This window comes from Cebidichthys violaceus, unplaced genomic scaffold (assembly GCF_023349555.1).
Source record: "Cebidichthys violaceus isolate CVI_PGR_0920_01 unplaced genomic scaffold, fCebVio1.0.p SCAF_5, whole genome shotgun sequence".
NCBI lineage: Eukaryota > Metazoa > Chordata > Actinopteri > Perciformes > Stichaeidae > Cebidichthys > Cebidichthys violaceus.
The window spans coordinates 4,908,209-4,934,899 of NW_027176705.1; the positions used below are offsets into that span (position 1 = coordinate 4,908,209).

Consider the following 26,691-nt stretch of genomic DNA (forward strand, 5'->3'; position numbering starts at 1 on the left):
AAACCAATGTATAATTGTGTCACATTTGGATTCGGATTTCAGGAAGTGGACGACCTTACATTTACATTTAGATTTAAAAACAGATGGTGTTGAGAGACACTGATATTAATGTGCAATGCAAACTGTTACCTGTAGGCACTTTTCCCTGTTTGCACGGCACAGAAGTTGTTGCAGTTGTAATAGGCTACATTACTCTTAAGTGCACACACACAAACACGCATTTCTTCAAACTGTCCCCCTATACCTCAGTTTATAGGCTACTTAATGACAGAGCATGCTGTAAGTCTGAGTCCTCTTCATTTTCTGCTTCATCCTAATAGGGACCACTTTCTCTTCCTCATGTCCACCAGTAAGACGCAGAGTGAGATCAAATTAATCCCACTGAGCACTGGACTAGCCTCTAGTCTCAGGCTGACTTGAGTTCAGATTTGTCAGCATGAGCTCTGATGAAGTCTCCATTAGCTGTGGCTGAGTAGCTTAGTCTATTAAGGGCTAAAGGTAATTGACAAAATAAAGGAAATAAAAAAGATGAAGGGCTCGATTTTCATGCTTGCGAAAGAGCGCATAAGTATAAATGCTGGAAATTGGCAGGCTTGTGCCTGTTTGGTAATTTACCTCAGACCAGTGGAACTGTGTCGTGGTACAAAAGAATTTTGGTCTGTACTTCCACCTTTAGAAAACTGCTTGTACAGTATTTATTTTGTATAATTTAGCTATGACAAACAATGTGACTATATAAAAAGGCATAGTGAGGAAATGTACTTTAGTTCTCAGGATGTATACACTGGCATAAATAGTCGGCACTCATGACAATGCCACGCTTTGAGAATGCCGATGATGGTTGAAAACTTTATTCAAACCTCTGTATTTTGTTCATACTGAAGAGGCTGTCTGGATCCGGGGAAATGTTTTACCACAGTAGTTCAACAAGACAAAAGGGAGACTATGTTATAGTAGACCATGTGCAAACAAAAAGGCAGTATACAGTACTTGTAATATGTATACACAGTATGTCTTACAGCTGACAAGCATTCCTTTTACATTCATCATTCCATTAAGTGCCCTGTGAATAGATCTAAAGAAGAAAAAAAACTTCCTCATTCTAGCAAAGATTTGTTTTACAATAGGTAATGATTGTTAAGTGTGGGTTTTACTAATAAAGAATTGAACGGTAACCTGAGAAAAATGCACCGAATTACAACAGTAATTCAATTTGTACTCTGTAGTCATCCTGCTCATTAGAAACATTATCCACATTTCCACCCTTGTGTTGAATGAAAATGACAGTGAGTGGCAGAAGAAGAAAAAAACATGAAACAAACTTGAATCAGACCTCTTCATTTACTAATTTTCAGCTTGCAAAGTTATTCTTTTACAAAGCCCATCTGAACACAGTCAGCCCCAACGCAGGTTTGTTCGTCTTGTTTAATGTATGTACCCCTCTTGTTTGTTTTGCAGTTATTTGTTGATGGGCTTTCTCTTTTGTATTACCAGAGCAAATTTAATTAGAGCTGAAGGAATACAAATCAGTGCTCACCCAAATGCTATTTGGTCCACTAATAAAGGACTTGAAGAGAGGAAGGCAAGAATTACAAATGTGTTTTCAAGAGCTGGAAAGAGAATTGCTTGAGGAATGTGAATCTTAAACAAATGAATGTTATTTTACAAACCGGCCCTATAGGCTAAAGTGAATGGACCCACTGAAGAATAACAAGGACAGTTTTTTCTTGTGGTATTCAGAATATGTTTTGATAGCAGAGAAATGCATGAAGGCTTCATATTGAGATGAATGACAAGCCAACGCATTACTTGTGGCATCGTTACAGAAGGAACAATGTATGAAACAATAGTACAGACAGTGAAAGACAGACTGAACTTCCATCCCAGATTGAGCCATAAAGTGCACTTGTCAGTTCTGAGTCATAGAAAATAAAGATTACCCTTTTAGTTTCTTTTAAAAACAGAGACGCAACAGCTTAGCACAAACTCACAGAGCCATATTCATTACTAATTTCATAGCGACTTGTTAATTATATTCATGACTGTTTCTCTCCAGACATCCCTGGTTTACATTGTAAAGTAACCAAATGCTTCCTCACGATTTTCATCCTACTGCACCTCTCCTCTCCTCTTCCTTCTGTCTTTTATTCCTTCTTGTCCTCCGTCTAACTTGTGTCAGTTTGTTTTTCCTCCCTTCACATCCCCTGGCTGCCTTTCTGCTATCTCACTTTACTTTTCATTACCTCTTTTACTGTGTCCCTCCACTGCCTTGTTTTGTGCCTCTCGACTCTTCTATTTCACTTTCCCCTCCCTTCCCCACTTTACTGCACTTTCTTCCCCCCACACAGAAACATACACCTTGACCTCAACTCCATCCCTCATTCTCCCACAGGCCAGCTTTGTTTCTCAGTATTAATTGGCCCGGTCTTCCTTCTGCTTCATGGGTCCATTAATACATTATTTCATGGCTGAGAGGTTAGAGGAGCTGCAGTACACTAGCATGTGTTGGCGCACAAACTCCAATCCAAACACACAAATAGCCTGATAAACATTTGTTTAAATGTACAATAGGAAAAAGCACTTAATTTGAAATGTAAACTTAATATATTTGCTGTTGCTAATTAAGTGCAACCTTTTACACATCTTCTGACAGAAAATACAGTTTTCCTGCAGCTTTATTAAGTTAAAGCTGCATTAAGTAATTTGTTGTGTGTAACAAAACATCTGGTGGGTCCGGTTTATCGGCCAACATTTCTTGGGCGGAAAATGTTCCTGCCCCAAATCCAGTTATCTTCAGCTTGCTGTATCAACCAATCAATGGCCACCATATACATATTACATACATACTGCCTTTGGGCGGACAAAAGCATGCCCTTCGGTTTTGTCATTAGTTATCAAACATATCTGTAATAATGTACGATTTATGAGAGAGAGCAACTGAAATGTATCACAAACACACAAACACACACACACACACACACACACACACACACACACACACACACAAACGCAACAGTAACAAAAACGTATGTACCCCAGCACCCTTTACACACCACTGGTAGCTAGGTAGAAAAAAATGACCTACTTCCAGCAGACACAGAGCAACATCAGAAGTCGTGTGGCTCGCCACCTGACAAAAGTACTTGGATTTTAGTTATAGTTTGGGCCAAAAATTGCCTTTGGCTTGCTAAATTCAAATAGCTTCAGCTGTTGCTAGTTTATACTGGCTCGCTGCTGTTTCATGACAGGTAGAGTACCGCCTTTTGAGAGATTTGACTTAAGTGGCTGCTGTGGTGTTACATGGTTGGTTGATGAGAGCAGTGAGACTCAACCATGCAGCACAGAAAACCAAAATAATGAACCTTCGTCAGCTTTAAATGGTAACCATCAAAACCATAACTTAGATGCATTGTTTCAGATCACTTCCTGCCAATGCTATCCACTTTAAACTTGGTAGCTTTTTCCAAAGCTCATACTTGTTCTTTACTGTAGTCTAACTGCACAGTTAACTTTGCAAAGTACCAATTTACTGGTTACAGAATGAGGATAATTAAAGGGAGATGTCTGAAAATTTGTACTGAATTTCTTTTTTTTTTTTTTTACTAAATAAGAAAATATGTTTTATGGGATCTTTCTTTGAGATGTGTAACAGACCCTGCAGTGTTTGCACAGTTTAAAAGAGTTTCCGTAGAGTAAGACATTTGAGATGAGTTTAACATTTGTACAGTGTTGTCTCTTGTTGTCCAGTGAACGCTCCCTTGCACTCTGCTCTATTTATTTTTCATCCACGTGTTTTGCTCTCTATCTTCCGTGTATTATACTGCCACTCTCAAGAATTCATGGTGAAGATAGTAAGGGGAGGATTTTCTTACTAACTCATTTATTCACAACTTGGTTTGGACGTTAACAGAGTGTGCCCGAGACTGAGTGTGTTTGTGTGTGACTGCTCTATCAGCTCAGGCTACAGTGAGACACAATATCGTTACTCAGGTAAGTCCACAGTTATCAGCATGAAAAAAAAAACAGCCCGCCAGGAATTATTCCAATCGTTCTGATAACCACTCTGTCATTGCTGATCACTGTATTTCATCCTGCACTAACATCCTGTCCCAACAGGAAATACATATAGAAAGAAAACACCCTAGTGCCTTTAACTTAACTACTCAATGTGATTGCCCTGAAGTGACACTTCAGTTATATTGCCAGTTATTGCTCATGATGTTCAATTTATGTTAGGAGTTCATGTAACTATGCCATAGGATATCTTTCCATAATGCAACATCTATTTGACCAACAATTGACTGTGTTTGTGTGTTTGAATCCAGCCCTGGAAAAACAAGTATTTATATATTATGAAGCCTTTACCTCAAAACTAAACTTTGATTGTTTCATATTATTCTAATCATTAAGACATGCCATCACAACATATGTGTTTGTTTACAGAGTAGGAATCACAATTGAAGAAAGAAAGAAAACAGGTAGAATGTGATATGTTTCATACAAAACCATGCACATTTGCTGAACACTAGAACCTCATTGTGGCTTAAAAATATTTAGATGAAGTTTATAAATGAGCTGAATTGATTTTGTATCAAGCTTTAGAGAAATTCTACTCTTCTTAAACCTGGATTTGAGCCTGAATGGAATATGTGCTTCTTTTCCTCCCAAAAAATCTCAGCGGAGTCTTTGAGCTACCTCGACAAACTGGTTTATTCTCATTTTAGACCTGACGTACAGCTCCTCTGACTCTCTGAGGAGGTACACAAGCCTTTGATATCAGACAAATATATTGATGGATTGATTGACTTGTTTATTGATTTCTGTTGCCCGACCTTTTGCCTGAAAAGACTGAATGAAGCACTAATTGTAGAGTAAATACAGACCCACTGGGTATCTTTTCTGCTGGATCATGAGCCAAAATGGGGCCTGATGCTTGTCAATGCCAGCGAGCAGCAGTATGACTGCAGGGCACAGAATGAGAGTTTTCCTTTATTTGGGCTCCAGGCCAGAAATAATAAATTCCTATGTACAGTACCCCGCTGTACCAGACATGTTTTAGAGCAAGACAAGAGCATCTTGAGTACAGCAGAAAAACCTGAAAAAAACACTGTCACAACAAAACACATGCATGCAGCTACACATAGATAGGATGCACTAGTACTTTGTTATTGTTTCTTTTGCTTTTACTTGTCTGTAAAATGTTCAAGCAAAACAGATTCTATATCTCATTTATAGTCCAGCAGTGGCATGCTGGTCCGGGCTACGCTGTGTACAGATTGCTTTGCTTTCCGTGCGGTGCTCACGTCAAGGCTCTGCTGTAGTTGCAGTCGTGTTCCTCTGTGGATGACACCATTTCCAATTTATTAAGCCATGCTTTGTTTGAGTGGGCTTACAAATTAAAGTACCAGATTTTGTTTTTTTCGCCCTCTTCCCACCCTCCATCTCTTACACAGCAGTGTGCTAAAGCGAGCATGACTTTGTCTCTGATCCTTTAATATACAGCCAGGGTCCTCTGTGCTCACCACTGTGTTTGTGTTTGTGTTCTGTTGGAGTCCTCTCCGCTCTGCCAAAGAAACTCAACCCAACTGAGTTTGTTCAATTCATTAGCTTTCCACCAATGTACCCTGCAAAAACAACCAGAAGCGGTGCTTGTTTACTGCCTGACAATACACAATAGACTTAATAATCTGATAAAGTTATGTCTTTGCTATTCTTTGTATGCTCCACACCTTATGAATTGGTTGTTAAAACAATGGAGCCAGTTGGGACAATTTCTGGCTGAATTATGTTTTTGTCTTTCTCTCTATAATCCTGTTTTCACTCAATATTATTATTTCAGAGCTTCTAATTTTCAGATTTGTCTTGCTAACTACTGTATAGCATTTGAACATTCAAAACATGGCATTTAAGGTATTAACTTATTTGTGACTTAGAGTATGCTTCAACTTACTGTATAATTAATAAGAGAGCCGTACTAATGTACATGGTGACATACTGATGTATAGCAGGCAGAATGGTTACCATGTTCCCAATGTTATTTTATTCTTAACGTACTAGCATGCTAACATTTGCTTATCATCACTTAACAAAGTATTTTAAAGCTGAGTCTGATGGAAATGGTTTTGTATGAATTTGTTAATAAAACATTTATTGGATATGCAATGCTATATCTAGTAGATGATTTCTCTGGATGAGTGAAATCTTTGACTTGTTGATGGCACAAGAGGACAAGTCAGGGCATTTCCAACCTCGGAATGGGCTTCATCGTCTGATGGAAATTAATGTTTGTACCAGCCATCCAATAGTCATTGAGATTTTTCAGTTTTGACCAGTTGACCAACCAACCTGGCTAAAATCAAATACAAATAAAAAACGATATACATTTGGAGGTTGAGCTGAGGCACACTAACATTGAATGAATGCATTGATGTTAGTCCATAGTATATTTTAAATAATGTCACAGGGAAATCCAAAAGAAATAATCTTTGTTTCCCCTTTTCGAGAGTATATTGAATGAGTTATTGCTTTTTCAACATTTTTTACAGCATGCCTCTGTGCTTCAGGTAAGAATAATCTTTTTAATATCACCTTCAGCTCTTTTCACTACCCCACCCTTTCCCACAATAAAGTTGTACAAACCACCCAATTCAGAAACCCAAACAGTCTGGTTCAAAGTTCCACAGAGAGAGTGTAGGCAATATAATGAGAACATTAAATCAGCTATGTTTTGTTTTTTTACACTTTGTATACAAAAACATCTTTATCTCCATCCTAAAAGAGCCATACAAAGTCTGGCTAAGCACTGCGTAAGTAACGCACAGAGCATTTTGCATTTGTATCCACTAACCCAAACTCTGGGGTCTTGTTAGGGACCCAATCCCTCATCAGAGTGGAGCCATTAGCATCTTCACCATCTCCGATGCCTCACCTGTTAGCATTGATGTAATTGGTGGTAGCAGACAGCATTTTAGTGAAGTGGACAGAGAGGAGGCTTGTGCATGGTACCACAATGCCTCTCTATGAAATGCAAGTCAGGTCTAGCCAGTGCTATGCTCTGGCAGGGAACATCTCACCTAATAAAGTTCTGAGAAAGGAAGACATGAAAGACAGAGAGGGAGAGAGAAACAGAGAAAGCATGAGGCCAATAGAGAGCCAGCACTCTGGGAAAGAGACCGACAGACCAGAACATGCGAGGAGGCAGAGCTGAGACAGAGAGAGAAAAGCACACAGGGAAAGAGCGAGACAGAAAATATGGAGTTTGTGTTTAGTCCAGAAAGGCTTTTCTGTATTTTGTATCATGCTGGTTCCATAAAATTTGATGATTTGATTTTGTTTTATAACAATTTTTACTTGAACGTTGTATTCTCTGTTGAGAATCACAAAAGCTATAGCTTAGCTGTCGAACTTTTCCAACAACTTTTCAATAACAGAGCTGAAAGATAAGCCAGTCACATTGGTGATTGTATTAACTGTTATCTAGCTGTTAGCACCAATGGAGAGCAAACATACTTAGTGCAATGTTCTCTATCTGGTCTATGCTGATGCGGACTACACAGTTTATACTGACTGTGCCTGTTTTTTGTTGTGTGTGAGTGTGTGTGTGTGCCTGTGTGTGTGAGAGCACATTTATGCAGAGTGTGCAAACACAGTAACAGATAAGCGGGCGATTCAGTTAGAGTGTGTATGAGACTAATTGGCCAGTAACAAAACCACTGGCTTAATTACTCACACAGATATTTAGCTTGTCTTAAGCAAAAGAGTATTGAAAAATCGGCACAAGGTCAGTCATGTAGCAACTCTGCAGTTAGACCGCATCGAACCTCCACCCGTCCGTCCAACCGTCCATTCATTCATCCATCTATCATCCTATATATGTATAAGTTGTTAAAGCTGCATGAGTCTGTTTTTTGAGCCACTTAAAGACAGTACACTGATTGTGCCTGTTTTTGTTGTGTGTGTGTGTGTGTGTGTGTGTGTGTGTGTGTGTGTGTGTGTGTGTGTGTGTGTGTGTGTGTGTGTGTGTGTGTGTGTGTGTGTGTGTGTGAGAGAGAGCTCATTTACGCACTTATACATGGTAAAAACGACACGTTTGACAAATTATGGAGTTGTAAGGTTGATATAGGTAATCCATCAGAACCGGGACAACATTAGCATTCATTTGAGGCCAACTTTCACTGTCCTTTAAACTATGTTTCGGCATGGCTCTTTAGTTGCTCAATGGTCCGGTGCGTGTCCAGACAGTCTGTGCGTTTTTTTTCCTGTCTGTCGTTTAGTGTTGGCAGGGAGCGCACAGTCGGAAAATCAGAGCTTATTTGCTGAAATCAGCTTTCTAATGCAACTGTAATTAAGGTTGTTTCAGTGGTGAGAATGAACCCAAATACTAAGTTGCTGGCCTTGTATACCAAAACGATGAGCTGGAAGATGCTACAAAAGCGTCGTAAAGCTAAGGGGAACTGCAGAGCCTTGTGATCCTTCTTCTGTGGGTTCATCACTACAAGCTATGACTCTATACTATAGATACTAAAGATGAATATATATTCATCTTTACCATAAATGCCAACCAGGGTATGGTGGCGTTATCTGTAGATACTGGGGCTAGACATGGTTGATGTTTTTCCTGCTGACTAAAAAAATATATATTGACATTCAAGAAAATGAAGGATCATGTTTGCTGACAGTTCAGACACATAGGAAGGTCACTGTTTAAAACCTCTTGCACCCGAGCGACCCCGTCGGCGGGGGCTACGCATTCATCCAAAAATGCATCCACTCATAACGTGCACTCATCAGTGACGAATATAACGATGCCGCATACCTGCTCAAACTGCAGCTCCTGCGCTACAAAGTCATCTCAGCTGTTTGTACAAACTCCAAACACAACATATGACAAAGCTACGTATAACACCAAGTAACACAATCAATATAGCGCCCCCTAGGCAGTCCCACTCGCCACATTTATGCCAATAACGTTTTGAAAAATTAATTCAATGCTAACACCCGTTAGCTCCGGAGATCGCTAGCGACCAGACGGTCGCAGCCATTTTTTCACATTCCGCTACGACACAGCCTCGCAGTTCTACTTACAAAACAAAGCCATCATCATAACCCGCATAATCGATCACATCATAAACCAGCTTCTTACTTTGAGATGTTCTGCAGCAAAAAAAAAATGAATCCGTTCATGTTTACTATCTATCTGTTCATCGGACGCCGCTCTGTGTGGTTTCAAAGCTGGCGCTGCCGTCGTGTGCCTCGTGTGCCTGCTAGCGGAAGAGGCGGGGTTATACGTCTCAGCAAATTGGATTTGAGAAATTTGACACTTGGGTAGTTTTTATTTTATGATTGACTAACGGATTCTGTCATTCAAAGTCACATTAGGCTGTTTCACCAGAGCAGGCTGTGACCCGTCTGTGGAAGGTTCATTGGGTCAAATCGACGTTGTTTTACCTCTCATTAAAAGAGTATTTAATATCCTGCCTGCTGAGAATACTTACTTAAATCTAGAAACTTGCTTTTCTAGTGCATCTCTGTTTTTAAACATCTTTTAAAATTGATTTGTAATCACTGATATTCTCTCATGTCTAAAGTCCTGGAGTGGCCACAGGCAACAGAAAGGGAAGACAGGATAAAAGACAATGGAACTGAGTAAAAAACATTAAGCATTAGGTAGTTATTTTTCTAAAAAATGCTGGATTAATGTGCCATTCAGTGCCTGTCCTGGTTTTCTAAGGCTTTATTCAACAGGGGAAATGTAGTTTTGTGAAAGGAGGAGCCAATAAAGACACCTCTGGGAATGGATGTGCTCCACGGCCTCCAACCTCTGGCTCTGTTTCTCTCTCACCCCATCCTCTTAAACACACACACACACACACACACACACACACACACACACACACACACACACACACACACACACACACACACAGAGAGACACATACAAACACTGAAATAAAACTGCTCATACTGTTTTAACACAGTAAATCCTGACCACAATGATCAACAGACCATTCAAAGATGATGTGATATCAGAATCATGTGATGATGGTCTATGCACCATTACTTTGCACGGAGCTCAGTAGGTCTACTCTCACAGTAATGCCTTGGTCTTGCATTCTCATAAACAATGATAACAACAACAACAACAATATTTTCTACAATACAATATAAAATAATCAAAGTAAACAACACAAATGATCCATAACAAGTTTCAAGATAATATAATAACATTTTAAAATGTAATTTTCAAAATATCTGAAAGTTAGAGCAAACTGAAAATGTGATGTGACACAAAGGTTTTTAGAGAAAGTAACAACATTTAAAATAATTTCTGAGTCAATCAGATTAACAACTTCTTCCTTTTTGCACCAGCACTGAATGCTTCTTTGACCCTGGGAGATGCCGCTATGTGAAACTAGACTCATATTTCATATTTTGGAGATCCTTTATCCTAATGTTGGTATGAATTGATGGATTTATGGATGCAATGTTTTATAAATTGAAATCAGGATTGCTCAACAGCAACCTTGTTTTCCTGTTGACCGTGGACAGTCTTGTCTTCCATTGACTTCCATTGATTGCCTGTTGCTTAGAGTGGAGACGGTGTGGCTGCAACACTACAAGTAAAATACCTAAAGCTGCAATACGTTTCAAAAATTCAATTACCCGCTGTTAAACATTCCTATTCCATTTAAAAGTGTGTTGATTTTTCTGAAATTTAAGATGTCTAATATTCACAGACTGCAGCACTCAGGAAATTTAAAATGTCTGTTTACATTCCACAACATAACATTGATCTAAATGTAAAATGGATTGCTTTTGTCTTGTAAATCTAAATATGATTAAACCTACTTCCTGTAGGGCACCCGTTTTTGTCTCTGTTGTTCTTAGTCAGAGAGTTCCTGCTTGACCTTGCCTATGCGGACAGACTAATCGATAGCTGTTATTATTACAGCAATGTGAGTCACTTTAATTCCAGCTAGATGCCAAGGAGCATCAGTATTCATGTGGACAGATCATACTCCTTGGTATTTTCCAATTGCAAATAAAATTGTTCTGATTATGTAACCCTTTCTTCCACCTACCTCCTCTCCCATTTGTCACTCGACAACAACTGATGTACATAATTAAGCTTAACATAGACATTTGGAACACACAATAAAAATAATAACACAATGGCCCCAACTGTCATTGCTAGTTTCAGACCCACGTCCAGTACCCCTGTTGTCTGAGTAGTAAATGTAATTGCTTCCATCTGTGCACCCATATACGCATTGCTATCTTGAGACAGCAGAAAATCAATGGCTCAGTATTTTCCTGCTATTTAAAGGGCCCATTATTCAGATAGTAAGATGCAAGGAGGCAATTCCTACAACAACAATGTGGCATACAGACTGCTTGTTACACACACAAGGATGACGGAGGCAGAGGGTCCACCAGCCAAGGATCACATACCTGTCCCTTGTGCCTCAGTATGAAACTAGCAATCACAGTTGGGCCCATTGTCATCTGACCATTCTTATTGTGTGTTCCAATCAACATTTGAATGCTGTGCAGCTTTTTTTGGCATGTCTATTAATTCTGTTTAAGCCTGGTATCTCTGCACAGTATCAGATAAAGATCAGGCTACACTAATATTATAAGCAATATACTATTAAAAAGTACAGCAGAAGCTGCTAGGAACATCATTAGCTTTTAAGATATTTATGGCCATAATGGAGAATGTAAAATTGTAAGCGGGCATGAATGTCTGTACCAAATGTGATAGTAATCAATCCGATAGCTGAGACCCATTTAATTTCACACTCATGGTGATGCTTAAGGAAAAGCCAGAGATCACCAAAGTTATCATTGACTGGGAGCCATAAATGTTTTTACAACATTTTGTGCCAATCCATTAAGCACATGTTGATATATTGACTGGATAAGGGACATCATTGACCTGATGGTGGCACTCGACGAAATGTCAGGGGATCACCAAAGACGTGAGGAGAAGGAAGGAACAGGCCATCAACCTAGGGATGTTAAATGTACAGTTTGTAAAATTAACATTTTCAAGGTTGTGGAGCGTCAGCACAAAATATTTCAGCTCACAACGGAAAGTCGGCACTTGCTATCTTGCGTGATGGGTTTTGTAGGATTCTAATCATCCTCTTCCTAATTAAGCTTCAGACATGTTGGATAACCAAGATTATATTGCTGTTGTCTAATATTAGAACCAATATTTGATCATGACCATGATTTATGGCTGTAATTTGTAGAAATTAGTGTGTGATTCTCAGACTTCTGAGGTCAGTTATGAGTTTTTAAAGCCTACTAGCGCGTTAGATAGACATACGGTGCAACTGTTGAGACAGTTAGCTGTTACTGTTCATCAACAAAATCATTATTAATCCTGCAAATCTTCACCTTTTCTCATTTCAGTAGATTATGAAAAAACTTTCCAATGCAGTGAGAACAGCACCGACACTTTTTGTCCTCAAACTGAAGACATCTTGTCAAGCTGCTCCTCTCATCCCTTCTACACTGAATAACATGCCCTTTGTTGGACTTGCCGTAACTGCTGTCAGAACATCCCAAACTCTCTCTAATTTGTCTCTTACAGTGATCAATTTAAAGTAAAAAATTCCACCTTTTCCAACCAATAAGGCGCAAATAATACGTACATACATAGATATATACATAAAGAGAATACATACAATAGACACTCCAAAAACATTACCTGCTTTCAATTTCAGTTTGGAAGGATAATCATGAAAGCTTGTAGTGGTCAGCACAATCGCTGCTACCCTATATACAGTAAACATCTATAATTCTCCATTATATAGAATACTGTAAGCAATCAAACACAATCAGAACACTTGTGTAAAAGGAAAGAGTGGAAGATGTGACCTTTGCTGGATATGCAGGTCATTCGGAGTCCTTTATAGTAAATTGTTCTCGTGAGACCCTGAAACATTTATCAGAACAATTCAACATTTTACCTTCAGATTTATGCCTCTGAGGAAGCATTTAAAGAAGCCGCAGAAGAACAGCGTTTGATGAATAATGTAAAGAGGACAGTAGTAAGGATGTAGAATTTTTCCTTCTCTCTATACTCAGAGCGTCAAAGATAAAGCACAGAAGATCTCCAGTGGCTGAATATGAAACGAGTGGAATTCACTCTTCAAGCGTAACAAAAAGGTTTTTTTTGTTCACTAAGTTTGTCACTCCTTTGAGAGCAATGCGCATGTTAAGGTGTGTGTTTAACACAAAGCTCTGATCCATGAGATGCTTTGTCTTTCTCTGGAGGAAAAAAAGGATGGAGGTAAGGAGAAATAGAACTAAAGAAGGAAGACTCTTTTTAGTTGGGAACTGACCCCCTATTTCCACGATATTTAGGAAAGTTGAAACTTGCTTTTAAGAGCAGATTATTCTGACATGATATGGTTTGAGTTTAATTGACTTTTGGACCTGACTTTTTCTATACCATGACCACAATCTTTCCCTAACCTTAGCCAAATTGCTTTTGTTGCCTTCATAGAAATGATTGAATAATGCTGTAGTAACTATGAGTGGATATTGTACTGCAGTTTGCCAGTGAAAAAAATAAATTACATTCTAAATGAACATTGCTGATATGCTCTGTAGCACCATTTTGTGACTTGCCAGATGAACAGTTTCTCATTCGTTTTGATTGAAGGTAATCCACGCAGCATCATAAGTCCTTCAAAATGTATTTGCAAATTAGTTGTATATAAATGTAATTTCTAGTAGACAGGAACAACGGAAATGCAGAGTTTTGGGGCACTTGCTGAAACGGTCGATGCTGTTGTTCTTCTATGGAGGTCAGTCTCAGTATATAAATGTTATTCACAGAAAAAGGCACTCGAGAACTTGCTTAGTTAGAATTCAAACTTTCCCTGGGTATATTCAGCTGCTGAGTCGCTTTGTGCACACAAATGTATAATGATTCTGGGTAAGCATCTGAACGTTATATAGATTTCTCAAAAGCAAAGCTCGGACCTATCAGTAATGAACCTGGAGTAATCTTTGAATCAACAGGCACAGGAGCAAAGCCCTTCTCCCCTCTTTGTACAAGTGTGAGACAACTGGAGTCGCAGGCTCAATAAGAAATCCCACCTCCCCAGTGTCAAAGACAACAAATGAAGGAGAACAGCGCAGCTCTGAGCCATTCAGCCCAAACCCCTCCACACTGCGCTCCACTAAGAGGCAGCTCAGAGTAGAAAGCACACATTAATTAACTGCTATCTGTACATCTCTGCTTCGCTGAATTGAGAGAGAGGAGAGAGAGAGTGTGAAAAGATGAGAGATGAGAAAGGGGAAAGAGGAAAAGAGCTGGGTATAAGCACATGTCTCTCACGTCTGATACTGTGCATGTTATTTATTTTTCCTCCTGTTTTTCCATTTTCTCTGATTCAGCTATGCCTTGTGAGAAAGAAGAAAATTGAAGATACATATATATATATATATATATATATATATATATATATATATATATATATATATATATATTTTGCTAAACACATTTAGAGACAGTGATCATGTCAACGCAAGTGAGAAGATAATCACACGTCCTTGGAGTGTAAATGAGTTCCGATTACTATATTCGTTGTGATGGTATGACTTTGTGGTGACATCCTACACTGAGGTGCTGAAAGATGGTAGTAAGCCGTTGGTGTGAGTTCATTTAAACACAGCTCACAAATTAGACATGCATGAGCTGGCAGCCTTGGCAGTAAAGTCATTAGCAAGCAAGTGCTGAAATTAGTTTAGCAATTTATTAATTCCTGAGGATTCTCATTAGTTAATGCGTATGTTGCATCTAGGACATATGCGATCTATCACTTCCACTCTGAACCCAGAGCACGGGGGTTCAGTCAGGACAAAATACATGAAAACAAAACTACTAAAGAGTTGCTTCATCCAAAAATGTAAAATCATTATCTACTCTAAGTCGAAGTGAAGTTTGTAGGTCTACTTACACATGGATTAAGTTATGTGCTTGGTGTACTACTTATTTCTTCAAGAAGTCCAAACTTGTTGGACTATTAATCACAAACAATGTGTGATAAAGTAATTAGTATATTTAGGAACCTGTAACACATCTGTAGTCAACCCCCTGCTGTTGTGATGGATTTTCTAGTAGTAAAGGTCGCACAAGGCAGCATCTCAGGCAGTGCGCCTGAGTACAAGCACTGATTTGAAACACTTTACCAGGTGCAGTAAGTCACACATTTCCAAGAGCTATTTAATCTCTCTATGTGTGATTCAATGAAATATTTGTTCTATGAAATGGTCTGTCTGGCTAAAAAGTACTTGAAACAGCAACTTGAACTTTCAAAGCCAAGACTAGAATCCGCCGGCCTACCTGCAACTGTGTAATAGAGTTATCAAGAGTTTTAAGAGGAAACATTTTAAAAGTTGTGTGCGTGTGTCTGTGTGTGTATGTATATATTTCTCTTTTTGACGTACATATTTGATTTTATTGGATTATTGTCCACTGATTGGTTAGTTTTTCTGTTAATGTTGTGTGCTTCTTGATTTTATTTATTTTGTTGTTATAATTTTCTAAATGATGTTAGCTCAGTTTCCTTTTTTCCTTAGAATTTGCAAATAAAATAAAATGAAATACTTCTGTGTGAAGACAATATTACATAAAGTTATCCCGCACATAGCCCTCCATAAAGCAGAAAACTTGTGTATTTACACACAGATTTGAACAGATTAATGAGCTTTAGAGGTGCTGGTAGGCAGATTTTGTTACATTAGGACAGAGTAAGACTGTTTCTCATGTCTCCAGGTTAAACTAATGCTGGCAATAGCTTCATACTTAGTATACATACATTTATACTAGTCTGAGTGGTATTGATCTCATTTATCTCTTTGCCAGAGAAGGAATATCAATCAATCAATCAAAATATATTTATATAGTACACTTTTTAAATACAACAAAGGTTGCCCAAAGTGCTGCACAGTGGGATGTAACATCAGACCTAAGTTCAGAGATTTTGTCCTGGAAGAACTTAAGAAAGGTGTCGCACTGTGTTGGAGACATACGTAAACATGTCGGGATCGGGGGGTTGATAACAGAGTTAATGATCTTGAAGAGAATTGTTGGCCTGTGGCAGTGATTTGCAATTAAGTCAGAGAAGTAGCTATTTCTAGCTGACTTAATTCTGACTGCATTCTGGTAGTTATTGAGTGATTTCTTTAAGATTTCAAAGGACATATGGAGCCTGTCTTTCTAATATGTGTATTACATAAAAGTATATTCCCTTTCCATACAAGAGCAACAGCAGCAACAGACGATAATAACTAAACCTTTTTGTTTCATTAATGTTTATTCATACCTTTCAGAGTCATATTTCAAATATATTTTCCTCTAAAATACTTCAGTACATGACAAAGATATACAACACTCAGCACTTTTTGATACCCCTCTCCCTTTTCTTCCCACTAAAGGTGCATTTCATGTATGCTGTAAAACCTCACAGTCAGTACTATCACTGTGACCGATGCACTGTTTCCCAAAACGTACTTAATATGTAGACAATGCTTGTCACAGTGAGTTACAATCCTAAAAAAGTTATTCATAAGGTTCTAAGGCTTATCACTTTGAAGCTGCTTGGTGAAACTTTTGATGCCACAAAACATGCACAGAAACACTGTCATGTGTGTTTGTCAAATGTCAAAAAGTCCACTGGAGCACTGGGATTCAGTTACTTGTGGACTTGTAAGGTGTGTGCCACACAATCAGAAGGGAGCATTTATATTTTTTTCTTGGAGAGAACATACTAAATCCAGCATCCTATTGAAACGTGTTTCTTTTAACCGTTTTAGGGAAATCAGGACAAGGGTCACAGCGTTTTGTGGGAAAAGTCATTCCTGCCTGTAAACCAAGACTGTAATACCCTCATAACAGGAAACATTACCAGGGAGGATTACCAGCACTGACTACTTCACATTGTCTTATTTCCCATGAAAAAGAAAATAACTTTTGAACATGTACCTCCTTTTATTACTGTTGCCAGGAGGAACACTCGATGCAGTTGTTCAGTGGATTCACAGCTTTTGAGTAGTTCCAGTAAAAGTTGACCTACAAGAGTATTCTCTAGTAGGTCAACTCAATATGTTCAAGATAGTGAAGACAGTATACAGTAGGTGGACGATTAACAGTCAGTTTGTCATTCCAGTCGTTGTTATCTATATATGTATATGTGTATGTCCAACACAATCTCATGGAAGTTCGTGAAATAGTAACGAAATGCGATCTATTGGTTTCATACTGAGTGACTGGAATAGTCCCTGCTATTCCAGTCACTCGGTACGACATTATGCTACAAAACAAAAGTTAGGTTTAGGCAAGAAAACCACTTTGTTAGCTTCAGGAAAAAACATAATGGTTGGGCCTAAAATAACTGCTTACATTTAGGTTAAGGCAACAAAATGAACATTAGGATTAGGCACCAAAACCACATAGTTAGGTTCAGGAAAAATGTCACAAATGCGTCAATTCACAACAACACTTTGGGACACACAGCGTTGAACTCCGGTCTCGTGGTTGTAAGTCCTTTGCTGGACCCATCCACTGCCCTTCCTGCCCACCATAAGTGGTCTTTCTTGATATCTAATTCTACGTCACCAGCTCTGACTGTTGAATAGTCACGTGGATGCGTTTGTCCAATTGATCGAGAATTGGTTTTGTGCTGAGCTACACAGAAAAAAAGGACAATTTGTGCTCGATATATTGCATTTAGTGACTTTCTCACAAACTGCCATGATACTGGGCTGGTATGTGAACACGTGCAGCTCTAAAGGGGCTCAGTAAACAGATGAATTAGCATGTTGCTAACAAGAAGTGGAAATGTTGCTCACATTTAATGGACTCAAACAAGATCCCCAAATTCTGTTCTTTTTGGAGCCCTTAACATTACGGAATAGACTCTTTAGGTCATTTTCATGACTAATTTATGTGGTAAAGTTGTAGCTACTTGTCTTGTCTTTGGTTTGTCTTCATCAACATCATTTAAAACTTGATTTTAAATAATTAAGATCAAATCTGGAGACTCCTTCAGTGAACTAGATGTACAGTAAGTGTTTTTCACTTTTGGACAATCCATCACATTACAGTATGGTTATCGGTTAGGAAAGGACTTTCAAAATTTTTAATGTGGTTCAATTGTCAGTAATCAGTGTGTTTTGATAGACCTTCAACCTCCTCTTATACTCAAACATATCAGTCAGATTCATTACATTTATGTTGTATGCCAACTGACATATGTGATCTACATGTTTAAGATATTTGTTTGTTTGCCACCGAAGCATGTCACCTAGGAGATATATTCTTATTATTGACAAAAGCTTTTCATTTCTTTGCTTTTTGAATTTTCGTTTTATTCACAGATGTTATTTTGAAACAAATGAAGCACATGATTCTGTTATTTTTTACTGAAATAATACATATCAATTGAATTGTAAATGATTCAGCATGGGATTTATTATGGAAGGTATATGCAAACTTTTGTCCGAGTTACGGCACAAGAAAAATTAAGTGTTGCTACAGGTGTGATTACACTCTAAATATTGTAAAATGGCAATTACTAAACCATAATGAAAATGTTTTTTATAAAAAAGAAAAGAAAATGACAATTGCTTGATCTACGTTCTCTTGAAGAGTCCATTCATACTGGGACTCAAACACTGCTTATCATGACTCAGAGTTGACTGTAGTGAGCCAGTTTGGAAAAAATTCAGAATCATTTTTTGGAAAAAACAAAAACAAATGTTGCTCTATCATGCAGGAGTCAATGGATACAGTGCCAGTTACTTCCCCACCTTGCCATATTGCCACATACTTTAATACTCATTGGTAAAACAATTTGTTGCTGAAACGGTCAACACAATGATATTAGGAAAGCTAAGCAATGGGTTGGTGAACGTTATGCTTTGATATTCTCTTCTTGCATTGGTGAAATAGTGCAATGTCTTTCACTTTGAACTTGAGCTATAAATTGTCATACAAATGTGTTTTGCGTGTCATTTTGGGAAATAGAACAAAGGTAGCAGACAATGCATCTTAAGACTTCCACAGTATTCTGTCTGTTGATTTGCAGCTGTCACATGTCCAAATGCAATGATGACAGTGGTAGTGTTTCCCCTGTTACTTCTGCCATTGAAATATAGGGCAATATGAGGGATGGTTTGACAGTAAGCACAATGAAATGCCTTACACATCAATGCTTAATGATATTTCTGAAATGTATTTATTATGATATGGGTAACACACTGGCCTACAGTGTGCTGCTTTAGAGCTGAATAATGCTTTTGATACTGTACAACTTAAGCCGATATAAATACCACATGTAGCCAATTCCTTTAGCCAAATAAGCAGATGGAATTGGAGGTGTTGCAAGGAATGCCTAAAAACACTTTTTGCTAAGTTGTGTTTTTGGAGAACGACAGAGGCATTTGGAGGATATTATAAAAAAGTTGAAAATATGTTCAGCTTAGCTTTAGAGTATATGATTGCAGATTGACCAAGCTACATACTTACAGGAAAGCATGTCACTCAAATTGTGAAAACTTCTGAAATAGTTTGTATCATTCAGGTACAACCTGCCATCAGGCGCACTCATCGTGCCAAAGCAAATTTATGATGACAGCGAGCGATAAAGCGAAGATACAGGAATATGGAGAGTTTGCCTTCAGTAGGCTTTAAAATGCTTCCATATTCTTATACTACACTACGGTCAGTGGAGTTTCACAGATTTGTCCAACATGCCTTACGCTGCTTTGTGTGATCTGGCAATGATACAGAATGATGTTCTACACATACAATAGTAAACATCAGTGCCAGCTTAACATAGAAATTTCCCCTCCCAGCTGACTAGGTAAGTCAAATAGGCACATTATTTCTGTATGTTATTTACTATTTATGATTACAAAATCAATAATACAATTTGCAACGACGACGATAAAGAAACCAAAAAAAAAAACAAGTGCAATGTTCAAATCAACGTGACATGACACAGACAAAAGTACATAAGGTGTTCACATGATTCACATGTAATGCACATGGTAATGAAGCAGATTATTATACACAAGTTACTGGAGCAGGGGGACTGGTGAATGGGGAGCTTTTTAGAGATACGTTGAAGCATGATGCAGCAAAATGCAAACATGCTATCTACCCCCCGAATGACTAAAATAGCTACAAATTTAGCTATTATTAAAAAGAAAACAAAACTGATAAATGATGAGAAGTACCCATTACGATGTGCTTTGGAGAAGATGGTGTTTCTGCAGACTGAACTGCCATCTTAAACGCAATCATAAACTACTGTATACAGATTTATAGATATGAGTATTGCTTAACTTTAACAATCATATCTATATGATTATGAAAAAACTGCTTACACTACAGACATTCAACGCAAAATAAACAATGACAGAGAATCTGATATGCAATCCACGCTGCACACCCGCCAGATACTGACAATCTTTTCCATCTTTCACTCATGTGAAAGAAGTGTATGGGGAATTCATACATGACATTCAATCACCTGTGGAGAAAGAAGTATTCAAATTAACTCCCTCCAGGCTCTTTTGTGTACTACACCATGTGTTTCTCTTCATTAGATACACGTCCAGCTATTCTGTTGGGGTTAATCAATCCTGATGTCCAGTGATGAGACGTTTGTGGCATGGGAGCATAAATGTGAAAGTTGCATCTACCATCCATGGTTTTCCTTATAAATGTGTCATTCACAGACCAGACAAGTATTTGAGGCAGAGGCTGAGCTGAGGGCCTGGCTGTGATGTCAGCAAGGAAAACTGTGTGTTTGTACGTGTGTGTGTGTGTGTGTGTATGTATGTGTCTGTGTGTGTGTGTGTGTGTGTGTGTGTGTGTGTGTGTTCAGTAAGTGCGAGGAAAAGTTGAGGTTTCTATCCAGGGGGCTTGGGTCATCATTGCCTTTCTCTCCTCCTCCTCAACTCAGATTCTGGATCACAATTCATCTTTCTCTTCTTCTCATAAATATTAATATAATACTTTATTACCCATTGCCATTGACCCTATAAACAAAACTGGAAAGCAAAATATCAAAAACATTGAATAGGTCTGACAAATTGCAACATCACATAATAAGTAGAATAAAACCCAAAGGAACAGCAGAGGTTGTATAAATGTTGTGCTTCTTTAATTTCACTTTGTAAAGTCCTCCACTGTCCTAGTTGTGTTTTAGTTTAAATTTTGTTATATTTAATATATATAGAGATAAATGTACACGTATATTCCGCACTGAGGTTTGTCTCTTGTGGCAAGCAGAGGGCAAGCAGATAGGCTACCAGGAGCACACTTCTTTTTTCCTCTGTTTCTGGTTCGTCCTTTACTCAGCATTCGTTTGCTTATTCATTCATTCATTTAACAGTTCTTCTTTGTGTGTCTCTTTGTCATTCAGTTGCTCCCATGGTCCCAAAGGTTGGGACGGAAGGGAGACGGTCTTTGTGAAAAAGAAGGATTTTACCCACTTTCTCTCTCTGTTTTACTTTCTTCCTGGAATCCCTGTTCCCTTGTTTTATTCCCTCAGGTCCTTTGTCATCTTTGGTTGAGTGTCCGACACTTTGGTGTGTCTGGGGAATAAGGTGGTGGGGCCGTTGGGGATCGCGAGGGAGTGGAGATACATGAGAGGGTCCATGTATAAATGAAGGTTGATGTAGGAGAAGAAAAGGTGACAAAGTGATACGCTGACATGGATCAAGTAAATCTAATCAAATTAATAGAGTGACAACTGAGAGAATGAAAAGTTCAACTGTCATAGATCACTAAGTATGTTTACCTTAAATACAGTATGCATGTCAGTTGGTTCTACTGAGTGTTGAAAGAAAGCAGAGGAGAATAAACTAGACATAGACTTTGTGTTACCACTTATCTAAGCAAGAAGGATGAAATAATGCAGGGACAGAAAGACATTGAGTTGAGAAGGATAGACAGGGAGAAAGGTAGAGAGAGAAGTATAAGAGCGCGAGTCAGGGCAGTGTCTGTCACTACAGACAGGTGGTGTTAAAGGAAGTGCTCATCATCTGTAGAGTAGCGACAGGACGCAGGAGAGGCCAAAGGTCAGCCAGCTGGCCAATGGGAGCGAGTGTGATCCACCGATCAGAACTATGGAAACAGACAAAAAAGAACAGAGTTGCCTTGTTATTTTACACTTGTTGCCAGGAAATGCTGTTTATGCATGACTTTAAAATGCTTTATAGCATGATGATGAATTTCTTTTTTTTATTTTAAAGGGACAGTGTGTCAGATTTGGTAGCATCTAGTGATAGTGTTGCAGATTGCAACTAAATGAATACCCCTTTGCTCACTCCTCCCTTTCCAAGACTATATGATAACGCCAAGTGCAAAACTATGGTAATGCTGTTTGCCTAGGTGAAAGGCTAGCTTCATCATGATAACACTACTTTAGGGCAAAAGGAAGTCAGAAAGCGGCTGTCAGTATCACGGTTTTGCACGCTGAAGCTCACATTACTGCAGTTTCTCAAGTTTTCCAGAGAACAACAGAGAACAACAGTGGACTCCAGGTACTGCGCCAAATTCTCTCTAGAGCCAGTATTTGGTTTGTCCGTTCTGGGCTACAGTAGAAACAAAGCGATGCAACACATCAGACTCTGTAAAAGGACCCGCTTCATATATAGATATGAAGTTGCTACGTTTTCAGGTGATTAAACACTAAAACATGAAGTACAAACATAGTTATGAATATAATATCTCATTTCTGCTAATAGAAACCCAGAAATGCTACCCACTGACCCTGTGACATTTCTTTAATGCCTCATGTGGACAGGAGTCAACTGTTTTGAATATGTGGGCATTTAATATAATTATTCAAATAAAAGGTAATTTTTTGCCCTATGTAAACTTTCATAAATAACAGGCTAACCTTGACATTACATTAACCACAGGCTAAGTAGATAACTGCATGTATACATTTATCACTTTCGCCTACAGCAGTCTCTAAGCCCGAGGCTGACTGCAGAGGCATGTGCAACGAAAAATCCCTGGTGTGGCAAACAGTTTTGAATCATTTTTTTGTGTGACGAAAGCAGAAGGAGGGTTGTATAAAAATGGATCTGTGTTTTATGATCTATGTGGAGAAAAGCGAGAGACCATCAGGAAAAGAAAGAAAGAGTTGAGTGGAAAAGGAAATACGTGGAGGGAGACAGCACCAAGAACGAAGGGGCGGATGAGTAAACAAGAAAGAGAAACCATCGAGATCTTACACCATGACAGCTTTGAGATTTTAATGAGAAAAAGAAGTTACAATTGATGTCATCATCGCCAATATGTGATGGATTGTTTTTCTTCGATTTTTTCCCGCCAGCAGGTTGTTATTACTTATGCACAGTTAGAAGAGGCAGTACACACATCTTCTATGTGGTGTGATATTGTTTGTTCAGAACCTTTTTACTGATAAGACTAACCTGCCAGTTAGACGCATCAGACCCATCTAAGATTTCCTATTTATTTTCATTTATGTTATAATCTTACTGTCCCACACAAAAGCAAAAATACACTCTCTTCTTTTGTATACATACGATGCACTCTCTCCTTTATACACAGCAGCATTACGATGCAAAAAATGCAGGAACAAATTACACATGCATACTGCTCAAAGAGAGAGTTTCATAAATAAAAAGTAGGTATTGTATGAAAAAGATCAATATGATTTCATATCAAGGGTCCGTCCTCCAGGCAGGAAATCCATATTTATAATAAAGCTTAGGTCTACACGTAGCACACACACACACACACACACACACACACACACACACACACACACACACACACACACACACACACAGACATTATATGAATTGGAACATGGTGTTTTACATCTCTGTCTGTCTGACTTTCCTTTAACCAAGCGTTATACATGACCCCCCCCCCCCCCCCCCCCCCCCACAATATTTTTTTTTTTGTAATTCAATGGATTACTTTACTAATTACAAAAAATGCTATGTAATTTGTATTCACTAACTGACCCAACACTACCTGTGTGTGTATATCTTTCTGTCTATCTGTCCTGTCCTGGCAAACATGAGTTGAATATAATTTGTATCCAGTCCTCATCATACTTCACAAACTTCATGGTCTCAAAATCTGTACTCAAGACACATGCATTTGTGTTTCTTTCAGTGGCAAAGACTCCTGAGTCGCCTGCCTGATTATTATTACAACCCATCTGTCACTGTATGTTTCTGCCTGCACAAAACCTGCGGGACTCACATGCGCATACTCTGAGAGCTGAGCTCAAGAGCTTTCCTCTTCCTGTTTACACCTTCATTCATTATTCACCCCATCCGCCAATGTCTTTACATGCGCATATGTGCGTGATTGCACACATACACAGACGCATCACAACTGGGAGTTTGAGAAGGTAAAAGCAGGATGTTAATAATTCACTCTCTCAGTTTTGCTTTTTTGTGGTATTTCCATGGCTCTAATGTTTTCTTAGTAGTAGGTCCTAACAACAGAGAAAGTGAACTACACCATGCAGGTTCTCACCACGTGTTGCTGCATACAATTCTTCTTAATGTACTAAAATTCTGTTCACACATCTATTGCATTTGTGCTATTCCTAGAAGTGGGTCCCTCCTCTTACCCAAATTGAGGGTGTTGTATGCTGTACATATAGACGAGCGTTTTGAGTGATTTGTCATGTTGAGATGTATGAACAAAATTGACATGATTTAATTAAAACTGTAATTACTCAAACTGTAAACTGTAAAACTACTTTTCAGTAAAAGTGAGACCAGAATACAGTTCCTAACACTTAAATAACATGAAGTCAAATGAATTGTCAGAACAAAGATTAAAAGATCAGTTGTGTATTCTACCATAGTAATGAACATTACTATAGAACACACATTCTGATTCTTGTTGAGTTGAGAGTGTCCCCATTTCACCTAACAGCAATGGCAGTGTGCAATAAGTGAACGGAGCAAACTAGCTGTTGTTGTGCATGTCTGTAGACAGAGAGAATGCAATGAAGGCTATTATGAGAATTTAATGATATTTATGCGCCTGTGTGTGTGTGTGTGTGTGTGTGCGTGCATGTTTGTATGCACGTCTTGGCTGGCAGAGGGCAGCTCTTACTGCAGCTAAACTGCTGGCAGGTTTTAGTTTCATATTCTCTTTCTTCTTTTACTTCTTGGACCCGTTTCTCTCTCTCTCTCTCTCTCTCTCTCTCTCTCTCTCACACACACACACACACACACACACACTCTCCCTCTCTCTCTCTCTCTCTCTCTCTCTCTCACACACACACACACAAACTCACACCTACTTTCGGTCACTCTCCGTCTTTGACCTTTTCTCTGTCTCCATCTCCTCTCCACAACCTTACCCTTTAGGCTATCCTCTCTCCACACGCTTACATGGACATGCACTCATTCCTTGTAACGGACTTGTTATTCTCTCTGGCTCACCCTTAAGGCAGAGTCGACCGACAGTATTTATAAGTAGCAAAAATTGTATTTTGCTATTCTATTTATGGGCAGAATGCTTGGTTTGACTTGTCAAGCATGTCAGCATGAGGGGTGTGGAGAAATTGTGGTCAGTTTATGGAGTGAAACAACTCTCCTGGTGGACTGATGCTTAGCCACTGTCTGATCCAGGTGTGTCATTCTCTCCCCCACTGCATAGAGATTCCTGTTTATCTCATTCTCCTTCCCTCATGCTCGTTTTCTCTCCAAATCTGTATCATGACACACTTTCTCTCTAAAGGCTAAATAACAGACAATTTCAAAGATCCAGAGCAGTGAGAGGTATACAGATAATAAAGTGTAGATGGCTTATAGAGAACAGAAGGTAAGAGGGAAAGAGACAGGACAAATGAAGGTGGGTGTGGAGGAGGCAGCGGGGCTGTGGTGTGGAAACTCACAGGATGGAAAGACGAAGGGGAATGTGAAGTAAATGGAGCGATAGAGGCAGAAGAGGGACCGCAAATGATGACGAGGCTTCCATGCTGGTGCCCTGTGATGTCCACTTGTCATCGTACAGCCCCCACATCAACAACAGTTTTTCTCTGCGCCAAATTCCCACACCTCCCCAACATTAAAGATGTAAAGATTTCTTTTGTTCCTTCAAAAATAATGTCTCTACATTAATTCCCCTCTCTGCTGCCCCTCAATTTATTTCTTCTCAGTTGAAATCAATTCAGCTGTTTCAGCTTCTTAGCAAGTGCTTTATTGGCATGTTTGCTGAAAACAAAAAGCTATCAACACTTTTTAGACCTTTAAGAATCATATTGCCTTCCTTATTTCAGTCAGTATTTTCATTTGTGTGTGTCACATTTGCTTCTTTGTGTTTCTCTGGGCGTTTATGTCTATCTTACCTGTCTTACCTGCGCTGGCTACAGTGTTCTCCTGCTTGCACTTCCCTAAGGTGATGGACACGTCATCAATGGCAATATCTCCCTCGAAACTCGGGCCTCGAATTCCTTCAAACACAATCTGTTTAGGGTAAAAGACAAAGAGACAAACAGATGCTGGGTGAGTACCCCGTTAGTGACATATAGTATATTTGAAGAGTCGAAAAACTTGCTCGTACAAACTTGACTTTAATTAATATATAATGAGGTATTTTTAACTTGGCAGTATGACTACAGCAAGTAATAAAGAAATTGTTGT

At 38.8% G+C, this 26,691-nt stretch overlaps 2 protein-coding genes across 3 annotated transcripts in view; one reads left to right on the forward strand and one right to left on the reverse strand.

Annotated features, from left to right (window-relative positions):
- esrp2 (epithelial splicing regulatory protein 2) overlaps nt 1-26,691 on the forward strand; it is a 302,417-nt gene that overhangs the window by 265,528 nt on the left and 10,198 nt on the right. The gene's annotated exons all lie outside the window — the stretch shown is intronic.
- LOC137887319 (MAM domain-containing glycosylphosphatidylinositol anchor protein 1) overlaps nt 16,388-26,691 on the reverse strand; it is a 167,810-nt gene continuing 157,506 nt past the window's right edge. Inside the window, exons 17-18 of one of the 2 annotated variants that reach the window (XM_068730194.1) lie at nt 26,406-26,514; nt 16,388-22,162 (exon numbers count right to left, since the gene is read on the reverse strand). In XM_068730194.1, coding sequence (XP_068586295.1) covers nt 22,077-22,162; nt 26,406-26,514 — 195 coding nt within the window. In that variant the 3' untranslated portion in view covers nt 16,388-22,076. Of the gene's footprint in view, nt 22,163-26,396; nt 26,515-26,691 lie in introns of both variants that reach the window. The other variant, XM_068730193.1, reaches the window with a different exon arrangement.